General features: G+C 42.8%; 1 protein-coding gene across 6 annotated transcripts in view; it reads left to right on the plus strand.

Annotated features, from left to right (window-relative positions):
* Nucleotides 1-16015, plus strand: part of MAP3K20 (mitogen-activated protein kinase kinase kinase 20) — an 80077-nt gene that overhangs the window by 19374 nt on the left and 44688 nt on the right. For all 6 annotated transcript variants that reach the window (XM_083631134.1, XM_083631136.1, XM_083631133.1 and 3 more), the window contains exons 3-4: nt 12278-12365; nt 15171-15272. In XM_083631134.1, coding sequence (XP_083487260.1) covers nt 12278-12365; nt 15171-15272 — 190 coding nt within the window. The remainder of the gene's footprint in view (nt 1-12277; nt 12366-15170; nt 15273-16015) is intronic.

The raw sequence follows: 16015 nt of genomic DNA on the forward strand, positions 1-16015 counted from the left end.
CCCAAATATAGTCTGGCCCCCCACAAGGTCTGAGGTACAGTGGACAGGCCCCCTGCTGAAAAAGTTTGCTGACCCCTGTCCTAGATGCTCTCCAAGGCAATTTCCCTCTTTCCCCCCTTTTAAAAAATATAGTGCTTGACAGTAGCTACACTTCGCAATGCAGTCTTATGTTCCAATTACCTTCCCTCCCTTTCATTTAGAAGGTGGCTTTTTTACGGGGGGGGGGGGGGGAACGGGACCCAAAACCAAAATATTTGTGCATCGAGCAATATGGACAGGAAATAAATAAATATAAATCGAATCCTAGTGCAGTGCAGCTGCAGACTATCATAAAGTTCCTCTCCGCTTACTCGCCCTGCCATTTAAGATGTGCATGAAGAAAGTTTCCTTTTTAAGAGGGCAAGTATAAACAGTTATAAGGAAACATTGAGCACCTGTTTATCTTAGCTGGGCACTGCACAGAAACAGAAAAGGCTCCCACTTGGTTCGCTTACATAAACGCACGGACAGGCTGATCACAAGAACTGTTGTCCCATAATATAAGAATAAGAAAATCCCTGCTGGATCAAACCAGAGATCCCTGATAGATCAGATTCATACAGTGGCTCACTCTTGAGCAGCCCACAAACAGGTTTATGAGATTTGTGTTCTTCGGTGACTGGTATACAGGGCCATTGTTGCCTCTGTTTCTGGAGATGGTATACAGTGGTACCTCTGGTTACGAACTTAATTCATTCTGGAGGTCTGTTCTTAACCTGAAACCATTCTTAACCTGAGGTATGACTTTAGCTAATGGGGCCTTCCTCTGTTCTCATCCTGAGGTAAAGTTCTTAACCCGAGGTACTATTCCTGGGTTAGCGGAGTCTGTAACCCGAAGTGTTTGTTACCCGAGGTACCACTGTACAGCCATCTGACTGGTAGTCACTAATAGCTTTATCCTCCGTAAATTTGTCCAATCCCCCCCCTTTAAAGCCCCCCCCCAAGTTAGGAGCCATCCTGTGATAGCATTTCCCACAGTTAGCTTATTCATTTTTATTTAAGAGTAAAGCCGGTGGCCATTTTAGGCACATCCAGATGATGTGCGGTCGCCGACACGTGGATCCTTTTGGACCTGGAAGAGAGAAAAATGGGTGGGGGGGAACAGGGATGGGGCGCATGGGGGCTGGGAACTGAACTCCCGTACAAAATGGTCGTGGCCTGTATTTATACCCTGCCTCCTGATCAAAGTTCTTGATACAAAATAAAACAGTGATACAATCAGGGCTTCTTTTTCCCCAGCCAGAACTCGCCGGAACGTCTCGTTCTGGTACCTCTCAGGTGGGCGCCATTGCTATTCTAATAGAAGAAGGGAGGTGTTTGTGGTGAGTTCCAGCACCTCTTTTTCTAGGCAAATAGCACTGGATATAATAGTCACTACAGGTGTCTATAAATCCCCTTCTCCCCTTCCAACTAATGCAATTCCACAACTGAATCTCCTGGCTGCCGACACAGCTAGATGTTAGTCCCACATCCTGTAGGCAAGTATGTCCTCAATGGACGGCTGCTTCTGAAGTCTCTCACAGCCTTGGTGTGCTGGGTGGAGCAAACATGTTTAGATGCCTTCCTCCCAGTTATCAAACATTCAAACTTTTACCACATGCAGACAAACATGCTTCTTTAATGCTGGCCGGTTAGAGAACACAACAGAAACTGAAAAGCGGAACCAACTTTGTGGTGTGTGAAGCAATACCTTCGTGTGTTGTGATTTTTCCACCAACTGCAGTGGATGACCTCTAGTTATATTACTATGAGAGGAGGAAATGCCTCCCCACTCTTTCTCTATACTATGCCTGTTTTTATACTCCTTTACTACCTTTTTATTTTTATTTTTTTTAAGCATTTTGATCGAATTCTATCCATATAAACCCATGTAACAAAATAGATCTTCATGAGACAAGTACATAGAAACTAAACCGAACCAAACCAAGGCTGGCATGGGAAGTTACATTCACCAAGAGAACTGATAAAGCTGGTTATCTGCTATAAGATACCCCCTTGTATTTTTTTCTAAACTGAAAAAAGCCCCAATGCTGTAACTTTTCTTGATAGAGGAGTTGCTCCAGCCCCTTGGTCATTTTGGTTTTCCTTTTCCACCTCTACACTACCCTTTTTCTGAAGTGTATACAGTATTCTAAGTGTGGCTGCAGCTTATGATATTGGCAGTTTTTATTTTTTATTCCATTCCCAACAATCTCAACGTGGAGTTATCCCCCCGCCCCCGGCAGCTGCACACTTCGTTTACATTTTCATTGAGCTATCCTCAACAAGGGACGCGGGTGGCGCTGTGGGTAAAACCTCAGTGCCTAGGGCTTGCCGATCGCATGGTCGGCGGTTCGAATCCCCGCGGCGGGGTGAGCTCCCGTCTTTTGGTCCCAGCTCCTGCCCACCTAGCAGTTCGAAAGCACCCTTAAGTGCAAGTAGATAAATAGGTACCACTTTGTAGCGGGAAGGTAAACGGCGTTTCCGTGTGCTGCGCTGGTGCTGGCTCGCCAGAGCAGCTTCGTCACGCTGGCCACGTGACCCGGAAGTGTCTCCGGACAGCGCTGGCCCCCGGCCTCTTAAGTGAGATGGGCGCACAACTCTAGAGTCGGACACGACTGGCCCGTATGGGCAGGGGTACCTTTACCTTTATCCTCAACAAACCTATGGTCAGCTTAGACCCACTCAGCTTGTATGTAAAGTTGAGATTTTGTAACCACCACTTCACACGTGTTTAGATTCCCCCAATTTGGAGAAAGCCCTTTGGAACTCTTTGCTATCCCTTTTTGTTTTTACCACCTTAAATAATTAGGTATCATCAATCGAGTCACCTCCTTGCCGCTTGCTCCTAACTTGAGATAATTAATGAACAAGTTAAAAAGCAGCAAGTGGCTTAAGATGTCAAATTAGGGTACTCATTCCTGGACGGGAAAGAGTAGAAGCCTAATAGGCCTTGGAAGCTGCCTGGCAGTTTGTGGGGAGGGCGGGGGGGGGGGAAGTGTGGTGATCAAGTATTTCAACTAAACCATAAAAATACTCAAGACCCAGTGTTGACTATTTAAGGTCAAGTCTGTTTGCAAGGAGCACTACTGTTCTTGCCACAAAACTGGTCAGGCACAGCAATTGTGTTAAGGGCAAAAGGTAGCCAACCAGGTCTGTTTTTTTGTGATTCTGGGCATCTCCCTTATCCTGCAAGGTTTATTATGGCTTTTGCGGTGCCCTTTGCAGAAGCGTTCATGTTTATCGAGAGAAGGTACATTTCACTTTTCCCTCCAATGCAACTGTTCGGTTGCATTACTTAAGGGCTATTTCAATTCTACTTAGGATGAGAACGGAACGAGACCTTGAATTTACTGCACACAAACGTACCCTTGTTCTGCATTTCTCCCCCAAGAAGAAATTAATGGCAGCTAAGAGAACCTGCCTCTATATCACATACAAATAAAAGTAAGGTCTCCTAGTATTGTTACAATTTTCTTTTTGTGTGAGGACAGGGATAGTGAGTGGAGCGCATGAACTAAAGGCCTGGACCAGTTTTATCCCATGGCATACGTAGCAGCTGAATAGGACCAGTATTTTGAGACCATCCTAACTCCTAGGTCTTCCCTGTTTAGGTGACACCAATCCAGCACTGTGTTTGATTTCAGGTACCAGTGCTATGTATTAGCCAGGAGAGTGGGAAATTATGATGCCTAGAAGATGGTCTTACAGAAGAGATCATATCATATAATGTAAACCGTAACCTTCCTGCCTGACTCGTCAATCTGATCTACTGGCTCTAGTTCAGTATTTCCCAAACTTGGGTCTCCAGCTGCTTTTGGACTACAAATCTCATCATCCCCACCACTGTTCCTGCTAGCTAGGGATGGTGGGAGTTGTAGTTCACAAACAGCTGGAGACCCAAGTTTCTGGTTGATTCCTAAGAATTCCTGCTTCCATTTAAAAAAAAGTGAAGCTTCATATCTTTAAAATTGTAGAAATAATTCTGAACGTATGATAATGAAATCACCTGATATTTCCAAGGCTAAGCAAGTTGCCCGCCAAGGAAATAAATAATTCACAGAAATAATTCCTTATCTGTACCTTAAGCACAATAAGGAGTGGCTTGCAGTGAAGTCCATTGAAGTCAATCAGTTTAAGCATGCTTAAGTTTGTCTTGGATTGTGGCCTTAGTCGACAAATTCCCAGTAGCTTAAATAGCTTAAATTATTTATTTAATAAAATGTATACACTGCCTGTTTGTTAAAAAAACAACAACATTCAAAGTGGTTTACAAAAGATAAAACAGTAAAATCAAGAAAAAATTATTATTATTATTATTATTATTATTAAATTAAATTAAATTAAATTTGTATACCACTCTATGCTTGAAGGTCTCAGTATGGTTCACAACACAAAATTACAATATACACAGCAGAAAGTACGTACTAAAAATATTCAAAACAATCAACAATAGTAATTTATACACAGTAGTAAACACTACTCTCCCCAACAAACTTAAGGTCAGCCTCCATACCTGAGGACTGTAAAACCTACTTTAAAACGTACAAAAGTGATTTTACGAAACACATGGATACTCCACGCAATCATTTTTAAAATTATTTTTATTGCAAGAGAGAGAGTGGGAAGAGCATTTGTTCTGCACACAAAGAATGGTGGTTTGGCAGGAGAAAGCCTTTTGGACACTTAACACCATCACAGCTTTGATAATTGATTTTTAAACACTAGTAACCCTCCCCCCACTTTAAACAGGATAGCTGGTTTCTTTTTGATTTGTATGTTTTTTTTAAAAAGAGGCATACTTACGGATAGCTGTTCTGAAAGGCAAGGTTTTCTTTACGCTTTTCATATATTTTTTATTATTCTTCTTCTGGCTCAGCCAGTGTTTAGAACTGCCAAAGGAAATGAAGATGGAGAGACTAAGACCTTGCCAGTTTCTGCCCCTTCCAATTACACATTCATCCCAAACCGTACAAAGCAAAATAAAAAAATATATAAAAAATTGCTTTCTTTATGAACCATATAAACCAGTTTTCTCTGAGTCTTAAATTGGCATTTTGGACTGCGTTCACTAACACTACTGAAGGACCTCAACAGAAAAAGAAGGAAACAGAAGGAGGGGAAGAAAGATCGCTCCCAAATGACAACCTTTTGAATAGTCCAAGTTCAATCCTTAAAACAAAAAGTGAATTTTTCCCCCAATAATATGCTCCACAGCCTCTCACCTCTCATCCTGAGAAACATGAAAGAGGAAGTGAAAGAGATGACCCAAATCATAGAGTTCCTTTGATAGCAGAAATTCAGCTGTTTTGAACACTTACAATCAAAGGAAGTGGTTTCCCTAATTATATGAACTATGTGAAAGCTCTCAGAATAGCTTTTCCACCCCAGGATTCCTTGCACTTTAGAAGTTTGCATAAAAGCTCACATGGAGAATCAGATGCAAAGTGTTTGATTCAAATTTTATTAGGCAGAAGTGTGCGCACGTTCTTATTGCTCCGCTTAACAGCTGGTTGGATTTGGACCACAATCGGATTTTGACAGGTATATTTCTGCCCGATGCTTTTTTAAAATCCCTGTGTTCAGGTTCTATTGCCAGATACCCCTTTTAAAAGAGAATTGTGGCAATAGATAAATTGAGAAGCGATGGAGAGGTCTCTTTGATTGTGAGCTTTGAGTGAAGATTCTGTCCTTCGGCTTGGTTGGAATATAGAGGAGAAACACCAGTCCTTTCCACTGTGCTTAAAAGAAGAAATAAGGATGAAATCTTAATTTTAATGTTAAAAAAAGTGGGGGGGGGGACTATGTTCTCAAGAAAATGTTCTTTTCTGAAGAAGTGAGATCTGAAAAATGGAAACTTCAGTGTGATTCTGACTGTGGTAAAGTTTGAATTCAGTCAAATCTCTGAAGCAAAATGGAGTCTTTTCAGCAGACCAATCTACTTTTTAATATACAGTGGAACCTCGGGTTACAAACACCTCGGGTTACAAACACTTCGGGTTACAAACTCCGCTAACCCGAAAGTAGTATCTCGGGTTAAGAAGTTTACCTCAGGATACACAAAGTCTGTAGAATTTCTCTCAATTTCAGGAGTGATAAGTTTTTAAAGGTTTTGCTGAAGAAAGGAAGGTACTTTGTCTGCCTTTCATTATTTCTTTCTCACTTTGTTCACAAGTTGCCCAAGCGCTAGATTTCAAGTTAGGCAATAGTACAACTATGACACAACCTTGATGGCAGAAAGTGAGGAGGAATTAAAGAACCTTTTAATGAGGGTGAAAGAGGAGAGCGCAAAATATGGTCTGAAGCTCAACATCAAAAAAACGAAGATCATGGCCACTGGTCCCATCACCTCCTGGCAAATAGAAGGGGAAGAAATGGAGGCAGTGAGAGATTTTACTTTCTTGGGCTCCATGATCACTGCAGATGGTGACAGCAGTCACGAAATTAAAAGACGCCTGCTCCTTGGGAGAAAGGCGATGGCAAACCTAGACAGCATCTTAAAAAGCAGAGACATCACCCTACCAACAAAGGTCCGCATAGTTAAAGCCATGGTTTTCCCAGTAGTGATGTATGGAAGTGAGAGCTGGACCATAAAGAAGGCTGATCGCCGAAGAATTGATGCTTTTGAATTATGGTGCTGGAGGAGACTCTTGAGAGTCCCATGGACTGCAAGAAGATCAGACCTATCCATTCTGAAGGAAATCAGCCCTGAGTGCTCAATGGAAGGACAGATCCTGAAGCTGAGGCTCCAATACTTTGGCCACCTCATGAGAAGAGAAGACTCACTGGAAAAGACCCTGATGCTGGGAAAGATGGAGGGCACAAGGAGAAGGGGACGACAGAGGACGAGATGGTTGGACAGTGTTCTCGAAGCTACAAACATGAGTTTGACCAAACTGCGGGAGGCAGTGGAAGACAGGAGTGCCTGGCGTGCTCTGGTCCATGGGGTCACGAAGAGTCGGACACGACTAAACGACTAAACAACAACAACAACTATGGCAAAGCCACAGTGACTCAATACTAAGCTATAAATTAAGGTATTGTGCAGCTTTATGTTAAAATGGGTGTCTTTGATATTTTTTTTGTTTTCCTTTTGCAATCTAATTGAGCATCCACAGAGGCTAAATAAAGTCTCAAGATGCTTATTAGTGGTGCCTTAAAAGTGATGTGCCCAAGATATTCATACTTATGTATCCAGAAATGTACTATTTATTGGAATGCATTGCAAGAAGGGTTCTCGTGGTTTATGGAAGTGAAATACAACTACATTCACTTGGGTTGCATTAAAAATCAGAACTTAACTGAGACTATGATGTGCTTAGGGTGAGGCATAGGGGATCTCATTGCCACTGATGACAACATCTGGAGGGCAGCCTGTTGATGATCGCTGTAGGAGAGCATTCTCAATTTCTCAAGAGATGTTGCTGTTCATGAAGTGGAGAAAGAGAATCTGTGTTAGACAATGGATTATTCTGTCCAAGATGCCTAGCTTCCCAGCACCGCACACTTTGGCCCCAATGCTGAGAAAATTAGCCAGCACTTGCTTTATCAAAGACCAGTAGGACATTTTAGTGGAACATAATTTGATATAATATAACATGTTACTTTTCAGATATGAAAATCTGCACAGGGCTTGTGCATTTGCCCTAAGGGCATTGTTAGATAGAAATCCTGGTCTCCCCCAACGGCTTTGTGCGCAGTGTAGAAATGATATGCAGCCATTACAATTAGCAGAAAAAGCAACACATGAGTGGAATTGTCCACAATTCTGCACATGCCAAGTAGCTCTATTCTCTGGTGTTTAAGGTTGCCATATGTTCAGAATTTCCCAGACCTAACTGGGATTCGGCTGTCGTAAACAGTGTCCAGGTGGAGATCGCTGACATGTCTGGGAAAATCTGGACGTACGGCAACCCATGTCGAAAGTGTAGATTTTGGTGAATTTCCTTAAAAATAGCTCAAAGCATAATCTGGCGCCCCAAAAGACAAAAACTCAACAACTCCGACAGAAAATGCAGGATGATACTTGTACACATGTCACACAACTGAAAATATTGAGAATCCATTCTGGATCTTTTACAAACGTTGGATTTTTTGTGGTATAAGTAAAAGCTGGGTTTCTTAGTGGGCCATGCAAACCGCTATTTGCATAATGCTTTTTATAGGGTAGGGTAGAGTAGAGTAGGCAGCACTGGGGATGAATTTAAGAAATCAAGGGGACAGTGTCCCCAAAATTTAGGGAACTAATGCCCTGTGGGGGAGTTGATTTGGACAGGGACCACGGCACTACAAGAGCGTTCTTATGTTTCTTGCTTCAAACTCTGTCTCCTGTGTGCTGTTTTTCCCCTGTGTTCTTTAAACTCTGGCAGTGGCATCTGGAATACATGGGCAGTTCCGAGTTCCAAGCAGGGTCCACTGTGGCTCAGAATGGATTATAGGTAACATATTCCATTAATTTTATTTATGTATTTTGGAACTTGTGGTTCCTAGCTCACTTTTCAGCAAACGTAACCAACTGGCTTTTGTTTAAATGTTTTATTTCCTGAAAAGAAAGAAAAAAGATTCCAAGAAGAAATGAGCCTATCTAAGTAAACATGCTGTCTGGGTTTTTATATGGCAGTTTCATTTTGCAGTTGGAGAGAAAGAGCAGCGGCCTCAATGAAACAGATGGCAGACCAGATTTTGTGGGTATAATATAGCCACAAACTGTGCATCGTGCAGTTTCCCCTCTGCTTTGCCTAGTATGAGAAGAAGATATGTCTATATAGTGGCTGTACGAATAATATTTTTAATTGGACAGCAATTGGAAAAACTTGCTCCCCAAGGTTTGAGGCAAGTGAATAGTAAAGACCATTCATGAAGAGGAGAGAAACTGTCTGGTGGACTAAGGAGTTGAGCTTTCCCCATGGCAAATAACCACTGTGTGGAGTGAGGTGCAAGCACTGCAGCTTTGGCACAATGTCCCAGTTTACCACAGTGCTGGTAACTTGTGGCAAAACAACCACATGTGTGCTGGCAGCAGCTACCATTGCAAAGTAGCATATGCTTGCCCAGAGAGCGGCCTGGGGCTTGTGAACAGTGGTGGGTGAGCCTTTTAACTGCAACAGAATTAGCTGCATCAGTACAGCTGACGTATCTCATATATCCTAAGAATCACGATAGCTGTTGGTTAAGATAATAATGATAAGACAACCCTTTCACTAATGCCTTTCATAAGATGAGATTGATGGCACATACTGTGGTTTGTGCTGTCATAGGTCTGAACAGAGACATCAGAGCAGAGACATCACCTTGCCAACAAAGGTCTGTATGGTTAAAGCTATGGTTTTCCTAGTAGTGATGTATGGCAGTGAGAGCTGGACCATAAAGAAGGCTGATCGCAGAAGAATTGATGCTTTTGAATTATGGTGCTGGAGGAGACTCTTGAGAGTCCCATGGACTGCAAGAAGATCAGACCTATCCATTCTGAAGGAAATCAGCCCTGAGTGCTCAGTGGAAGGACAGATCCTGAAGCTGAGGCTCCAATACTTTGGCCACCTCATGAGAAGAGTAGACTCCCTGGAAAAGACCCTGATGTTGGGAAAGATGGAGGGCACAAGGCGAAGGGGACGACAGAGGATGAGATGGATGAGAAGCTACTAGCATGAGTTTGACCAAACTGCGGGAGGCAGTGGAAGACAGGAGTGCCTGGTGTGCTCTGGTCCATGGGGTCACGAAGAGTCAGACACGACTAAATAACTAAACAACAACAAGATCTGAACATCTGTGGGATTAGGGTGAAAGTTTATAATCCCCCAAACCACTTACTTTTGACCAAGACAGGAATAGCTTCATCTTCCCAATGTGGTTGGAATAATACTTCAGAAGAAAGGAAGCTGCCTTTTATGATTGGTCCATCCAGCTCAGTATATTGTCTATCCAGGCAGGGTTTCCCAAACTTGGTTTTGCTGCTGTTTTTAGACTGCAGTTCCCATCATCCCTGTCCACTGGTCCTGCTTGCTAGGGATGATGGGAGTTGTAGTCCAAACAGCTGGCAACCCAAGTTTGGGAAACCCTCTTCTATAATGACTCACCAGGTCTCCAAGGCCTCGGTCATGAGTCTTTCCCAGCCTTACCTGGAGATGCTGAGATTGAACCCTGGGCCTTCTGCATGTGATGAAAGGTATGTCCTTCTGCTCAGCTAAAGCCTCTCCACATTGGGGGTTGTGGGCTAAGGGTTTGCTCACATATTACATTGTGGTAGACAGGAAGGCTTGCGATCTCGGTTGTTCGAGTGTTAAATCTCTGATGAAAATCCGATCTCTTCCAGCTAGTCTGGATCTCTTACTTTTACTCTATATCAGTGCTTAAGATAAGTGTCTAGAAACAGTTTGGTATTGAAAGGGCCAGCTATATTTGGGATTCCACAGGATTTGAGAAGAGTCTTGGAATTTGTGGTGGCAGGTGTTCATTTCTGTTCTCCTAATCATGGAGGTTTCTGTCTGATACATGTGGTTCTGTGACCTCTTTCTGGGTCTGAATTAGCACATTGTGTTGAAAAAGATGTGGGCTGGGTTCTGTGATGTGTAATCATGGTGGCCTTGCCATCGTCATGTGTTGATTGGTGTGCTACTGCCGTGGGTTCTGTGGGGTTGTCATTGGGGCGCAGTGCGGCCAGAGCTTTTGCAGAAGTGGCTGGTGATGGTATGCCAATCTCTTGTTTCTCCTGTTCTGTTGTTGTTTGTTTTTGTTTTTGCTTTTGGTTATGCAACTAGGAAGGTATAGCATTGTGACAACTTTGCAAGGGTGTTTATATGCTGGCATTATCCTGCTATAACCCCCGACACCATCAGGATTGAGCAGCAGATGGTAGAGAAGAATTAACTTCCATAAAACATTGTGAGGAACAGTTAACAGATTAAAACTTTTCCAGGTTTAAATTGTTACTAATCCTTAAAATTCTGGAGAACGTTTGGGTTCCATTTCTTTCCTTACCTGCCTTCAATCCTTTCTAAATCATTTTAGCGTTCTTCACATGAATGTGGCAAATATTTCCAAACCATATAACTAATCAACTCTCACGTGAAACAGTGATAAATATTAGTAAGCACTTAGTGATGTTCTGCTAATCAGAGTGCTAGCATAGTTAAACACGTCCAACCCTGTAATTTTGTGGCATGAGAGAGTGCTTCACGCTGTGAAATTTAGCTGATATATTAAACACAATGTTGGTTCATTGATCTGGTACCCGAATGGAGTTTATTTTCAAAATGGAGCCTTCACAAATACGTTCAGCCAGAAGGAAAATGTATTTTCACTCTACCGTCTTTTTCGCTCTATAACACGCACCCGACCATAACACGCACGTAGTTTTTAGAGGAGGAAAATCCGTAGGCATGCCACCTGTAGGCATTCCCTCCATAACACGCACAGACATTTCCCCTTACTTTCTAGGAGGAAAAAAGTGAGTGTTATGGTGCAAAAAATACGGTATGTTATGGCAATTTTCCTGGTTCTTGCCATTCAACTTGTAGAGCATTTTTTCATCTTTTCTGGGTGAAACGTAATGTTCCTGATTTTTGGTGGATGCTGGTGGCATGTGTACAGCCTTTTACAGAAAATTAATCTGTAAAAGGTAAAATCAGTCTACAAGTGCATTGACCTCCAGTCCCAGCCCACCGATGGGGCAAGGTGAGTTGCCTGACTCGAGTAGCAGAAGCCCAAGAGGCAGTGCCCGCCTCACCACCACTGGCAGTGGCACTGGTTTCTGGCGAGATCTCACCGGTAAGAGAGGTGTGGTGCCACCAGAGGGGAGGCAGTGAGAGGGTGGCAGTGAAATGGTATGCGCCACCCCTGTTTACTGTTGACCTCTGTCTCTACAATATTTTGGTAAGAAATAAGCCCCCTTGTCTCTTACTGTGTAGCCAATGAAGGGTGTTGCATCTGTGTATTTATCCGGACAGGAAAAGGCCTCTAAGAGTCACAGCTCAACCACCTGAAGATGGAACTTGCAATATAATGGCTTTCATCCTTCCAAATTATGAAACTGTTGGTTGATGATACTTACAAAGCCTTACTCAAGGATGTGAAGGTGGTTGACTCTCAGAAGTGTTGCTGAGTGTTCACCGTTTAACCCGGTGTGCATTCTTTGCATATTCAAATCTTGTTTGTGAACGAGATGGATTCAGAGATAGTTTGATTTAAACGTTTACTATAGCTACGTTCTGGAACCGTACGCAGTTTTGCATTGACAACTTCACATTTTCTGTGTTTTGAACAGGCAGAAATCCTCAGCGTGCTCAGCCACAAAAACATCATTCAGTTTTATGGAGCTGTTCTCGAACCCCCCAACTATGGCATAGTTACGGGTAAGTTACAAGCCTTCCTTTGTAGTTAATGCAGTGCTGGATTTATGCATAAGCTAAACAAGCTATAGCTTAGGACCCCACTCTCTTGAGGGCTGCCCAAAAATATACTTCTTCTTAATTGTATTTCACTATTAATACACTTCTTCTTAACTGCATTTCTGTTCAGCAATTTTGATAAAATACATACTTTTGTTATGTGCAAATGGCTTTAGATACCTATTAGGTCCATAAATTACCATATAGCATATATTCAACACAAAAAAAAGCGACAATTTGTTGTTGACAAAGGATAGCTGGACATATAAAGCGCCCCATTACCTTCAGTAGCTTAGGGCCTCGTCAAACCTAAATCCGGCCCTGGGTGTATGTGTTTTACATTTAAGAAGCTCTTATTGTTTCTGAGATGCTAGGTACAGTGGTATCTTGTGCTAAGAACTTAATTCGTTCTGGAGGTCCGTCCTTAACCTGAAACTGTTCTTAACCTGAGGTACCACTTTAGCTAATGAGGCCTCCTGCTGCTGCTGCACCGTCGCAGCACAATTTCTGATCTCATCCTGAAGCAAAGTTCTTAACCTGAGGTACTATTTCTGGGTTAGTGGAGTCTGTAACCTGAAGCGTCTGTAACCCGAGGTACCACTATATCTATATTTGCAGTGACCACTGTATTACTACAGTTTTAAAGATGTTATAGTTTCCTCAGTGGAGTTCCACCCCCCTCCTTGCTCCCATTTTAACTCCTTTCTCTGTTTAACACTGCTCACAACACCAGTGTGCTTCTGTCTAAAAATAGTTCTTTCTGTAGTTATATTTTATACTTTGTGCCCTGCCCTGGCATCAGTGCTACAACGGCTACAGACTACTCCCAGGAGTTTACAGGCCAGTCTTCAGATTGAGCCCTAGGGTTTAGCGCCCTTTGCCATCCTTCCAGTCTCTGAAAACACACATTGCACAGAGTGAGATCTAACAACTGTTCCTGCACTTGGACTGCTGATTGCTGTATCTCCCACTTAAAAAGGATTGTTAGGAAAGAGATTGAAAATAAGAGATTGATAATGCCTTTGAAATATTGAGTGTACACCTCAGAAAGAATGCCCCGCCACCAAAAAAGAAAGGTTGTAACCGGTGCTATTTTTCTAGAAAAAAACCCGTGAACTTCTCCCTTGTTCTCTTAGAACATTGGGGCTTTTTAGGATAGGAAAAAAGGTGAAAAAGTAGGGTGAGGGAGAACTTACTAGTGATGTATACAATTATGCATGGTATGAGAAAGTACATAGAGAGTGCATGTGTTTCTCTCACCCTTGTAAAACTAGGACCGCACAATGGAGCTGAGTGTTGGAAGATTCAGAGCAGCAGAGCAAAATTAGTTCTTCATGCATAGTTAAACTATGGCATGAACTCTCACAAGATGTAATAATGGCTACCAACTTGGAGGACTTTTTAAAAGAGTGTTAGACATATTCATGGAGGGCATGCTAACTGTTTTTAATAAATCAAAGTCATTCCTTTTTTACAACACGTAAACTAGATGGATAGTTCCATCGGTTAGCATGATGCTAATAATGCTGTGGTTTCAGGTTTGATTTTTGTGTGGGACAGCTGCATATTCCTGCATCAAAGGGGGTTGGATGAGATGACCCTTGGGTCCCTTCCAACTCTACAATTCTATGATTATATTTTGAATTAAATATAAATTTGCTTGACAGTCAAAGACTGCAATGCAAATATCCTTACTTTTATGTGTTGTTTACACATCTTTATCTCTCTTAATTGACCAAACTGTTGTATGAACAGTTTACACAAGTCCTTGATTGAAGGGTATGTAATTTGAAGCATGTGATGTATACAAAATAAGGCACATGGATGTGCTTGGAAGAGCAAAGCAATGGAACTGCAAAAACAGGACAAGCAGCTTATAAAGCAGCATGAACTGAAACGAAGAAGCATTATGTGTTAGAGAGTCTTTGCTGATTTGTATATTTTTAAAAATATTTCGTCAGAACATGAACCCAGGGAACAGTTTAGAGTGCTGCGTGCAAAAAAAATTCTGGGAAATAAGAAGTGGTAGATCTTAAGAAGTTTCAGAGATGACACTTGGTTTATTTGAAATTTTATGAACCTAAATGTCCTGCGAGGGACGCGGGTGGCGCTGTAGGTTAAACCACAGAGCCTAGGACTTGCCGATTCGAAGATCGGCGGTTCGAATCCCTGCGGCGGGGTGAGCTCCCGTTGCTCGGTCCCTGCTCCTCCCAACCTAGCAGTTCGAAAGCACGTCGAAGTGCAAGTAGATAAATAGGTACCGCTCTGGCGGGAAGTTAACCGCATTTCCGTGCGCTGCTCTGGTTCGCCAGAATTGGCTTAGTCATGCTGGCCACATGACCCGGAAGCTGTACGCCGGCTGCCTCAGCCAATAAAGCGAGATGAGCGCCGCAACCCCAGAGTTGGCCACGACTGGACCTAATTGTCAGGGGCCCCTTTACCTTTACCTTTAAAGGTCCTGCATGAACTGGAAATGTACTTCAGAACACACCACAGAATCCAAAATTTGTCTTTTATATCAGCACCAGAAGGCTGAACGGAGTCTGATAAGGCCCTCCTGCCAGAATTGGTGGATTATTGCTGAAAGTTTTCAGAGAGCACACCCTTAAAGGCCCTGTGTGACTTTCCAGTACAGGCAACTCCCCATTTGCAGGCGTTCAAAGCGTGCTCCTCATGTAAATGCTTTTCATTAGGAAAGCCAAACATCACCGTGCACCTGTCCAGCATTAGACAAAGCCTTTTTTAAAGATGTGTACTATTTCTTCACAGAATATGCTTCTGCTGGATCACTGTATGACTACATAAATAGCAACAGAAGCGAAGAGATGGATATGGATCATATAATGACCTGGGCAACTGATATAGCTAAAGGTAAGTGAGATTCATTGGTAACAAAGGGAGGTTTATTGCAATAATTTGAAAAAAAGGAGCAACATTATCTTTAATCCTTAGTCTGAATTGTTCACATTCTCCAGTGCTATCAACTTGGTTATCTTCCACGAAAGCTTCCAGTGTGGTGCCAGTGTGGTGTAGTGGTTAAGAGCGGTAGTCTCGTAATCTGGGGAACCGGGTTCGATTCCCTGCTCCTCCACATGCAGCTGCTGGGTGACCTTGGGCTAGTCACACTTCTCTGAAGTCTCTCAGCCCCACTCACCTCACAGAGTGTTTGTTGTGGGGGAGGAAGGGAAAGGAGAATGTTAGCCGCTTTGAGACTCCTTAGGGTAGTGATAAAGCGGGATATCAAATGCAAACTCTTCTTCTTCTTCTTCCAAGACCTCCTAGTGAATCTTGATTTACCAGATGCTTGGCACAGGATGTAGTTTAAGGAGATGGTTTATTTCACCCGGGTCAAAGACCTGGTTTGACACCTCCCATGTGCATTTGCATGCATATACACACAGAGACTGGGAGCCTCAATGGTGCCCCTGTGGAGGCTTTACCTGGGGCAAAAAACCCGGCTAGCGCCCCCCCAATAGCTACAGCTCTGGAAATACCTACAGAATTTATTTATTTCTGCTGTTCTCAGCTTCCGTTCATAAGTAATGTTCCCATTTTCTTTATATGGCATCTTTGCAGGGCAAAAGGCTGCATGAGAATGACTTCCCTGTAGGGAG

This window comes from Podarcis filfolensis, assembly GCF_964270895.1.
Source record: "Podarcis filfolensis genome assembly, chromosome: 1".
Classification (NCBI taxonomy): Eukaryota; Metazoa; Chordata; class Lepidosauria; order Squamata; family Lacertidae; genus Podarcis; species Podarcis filfolensis.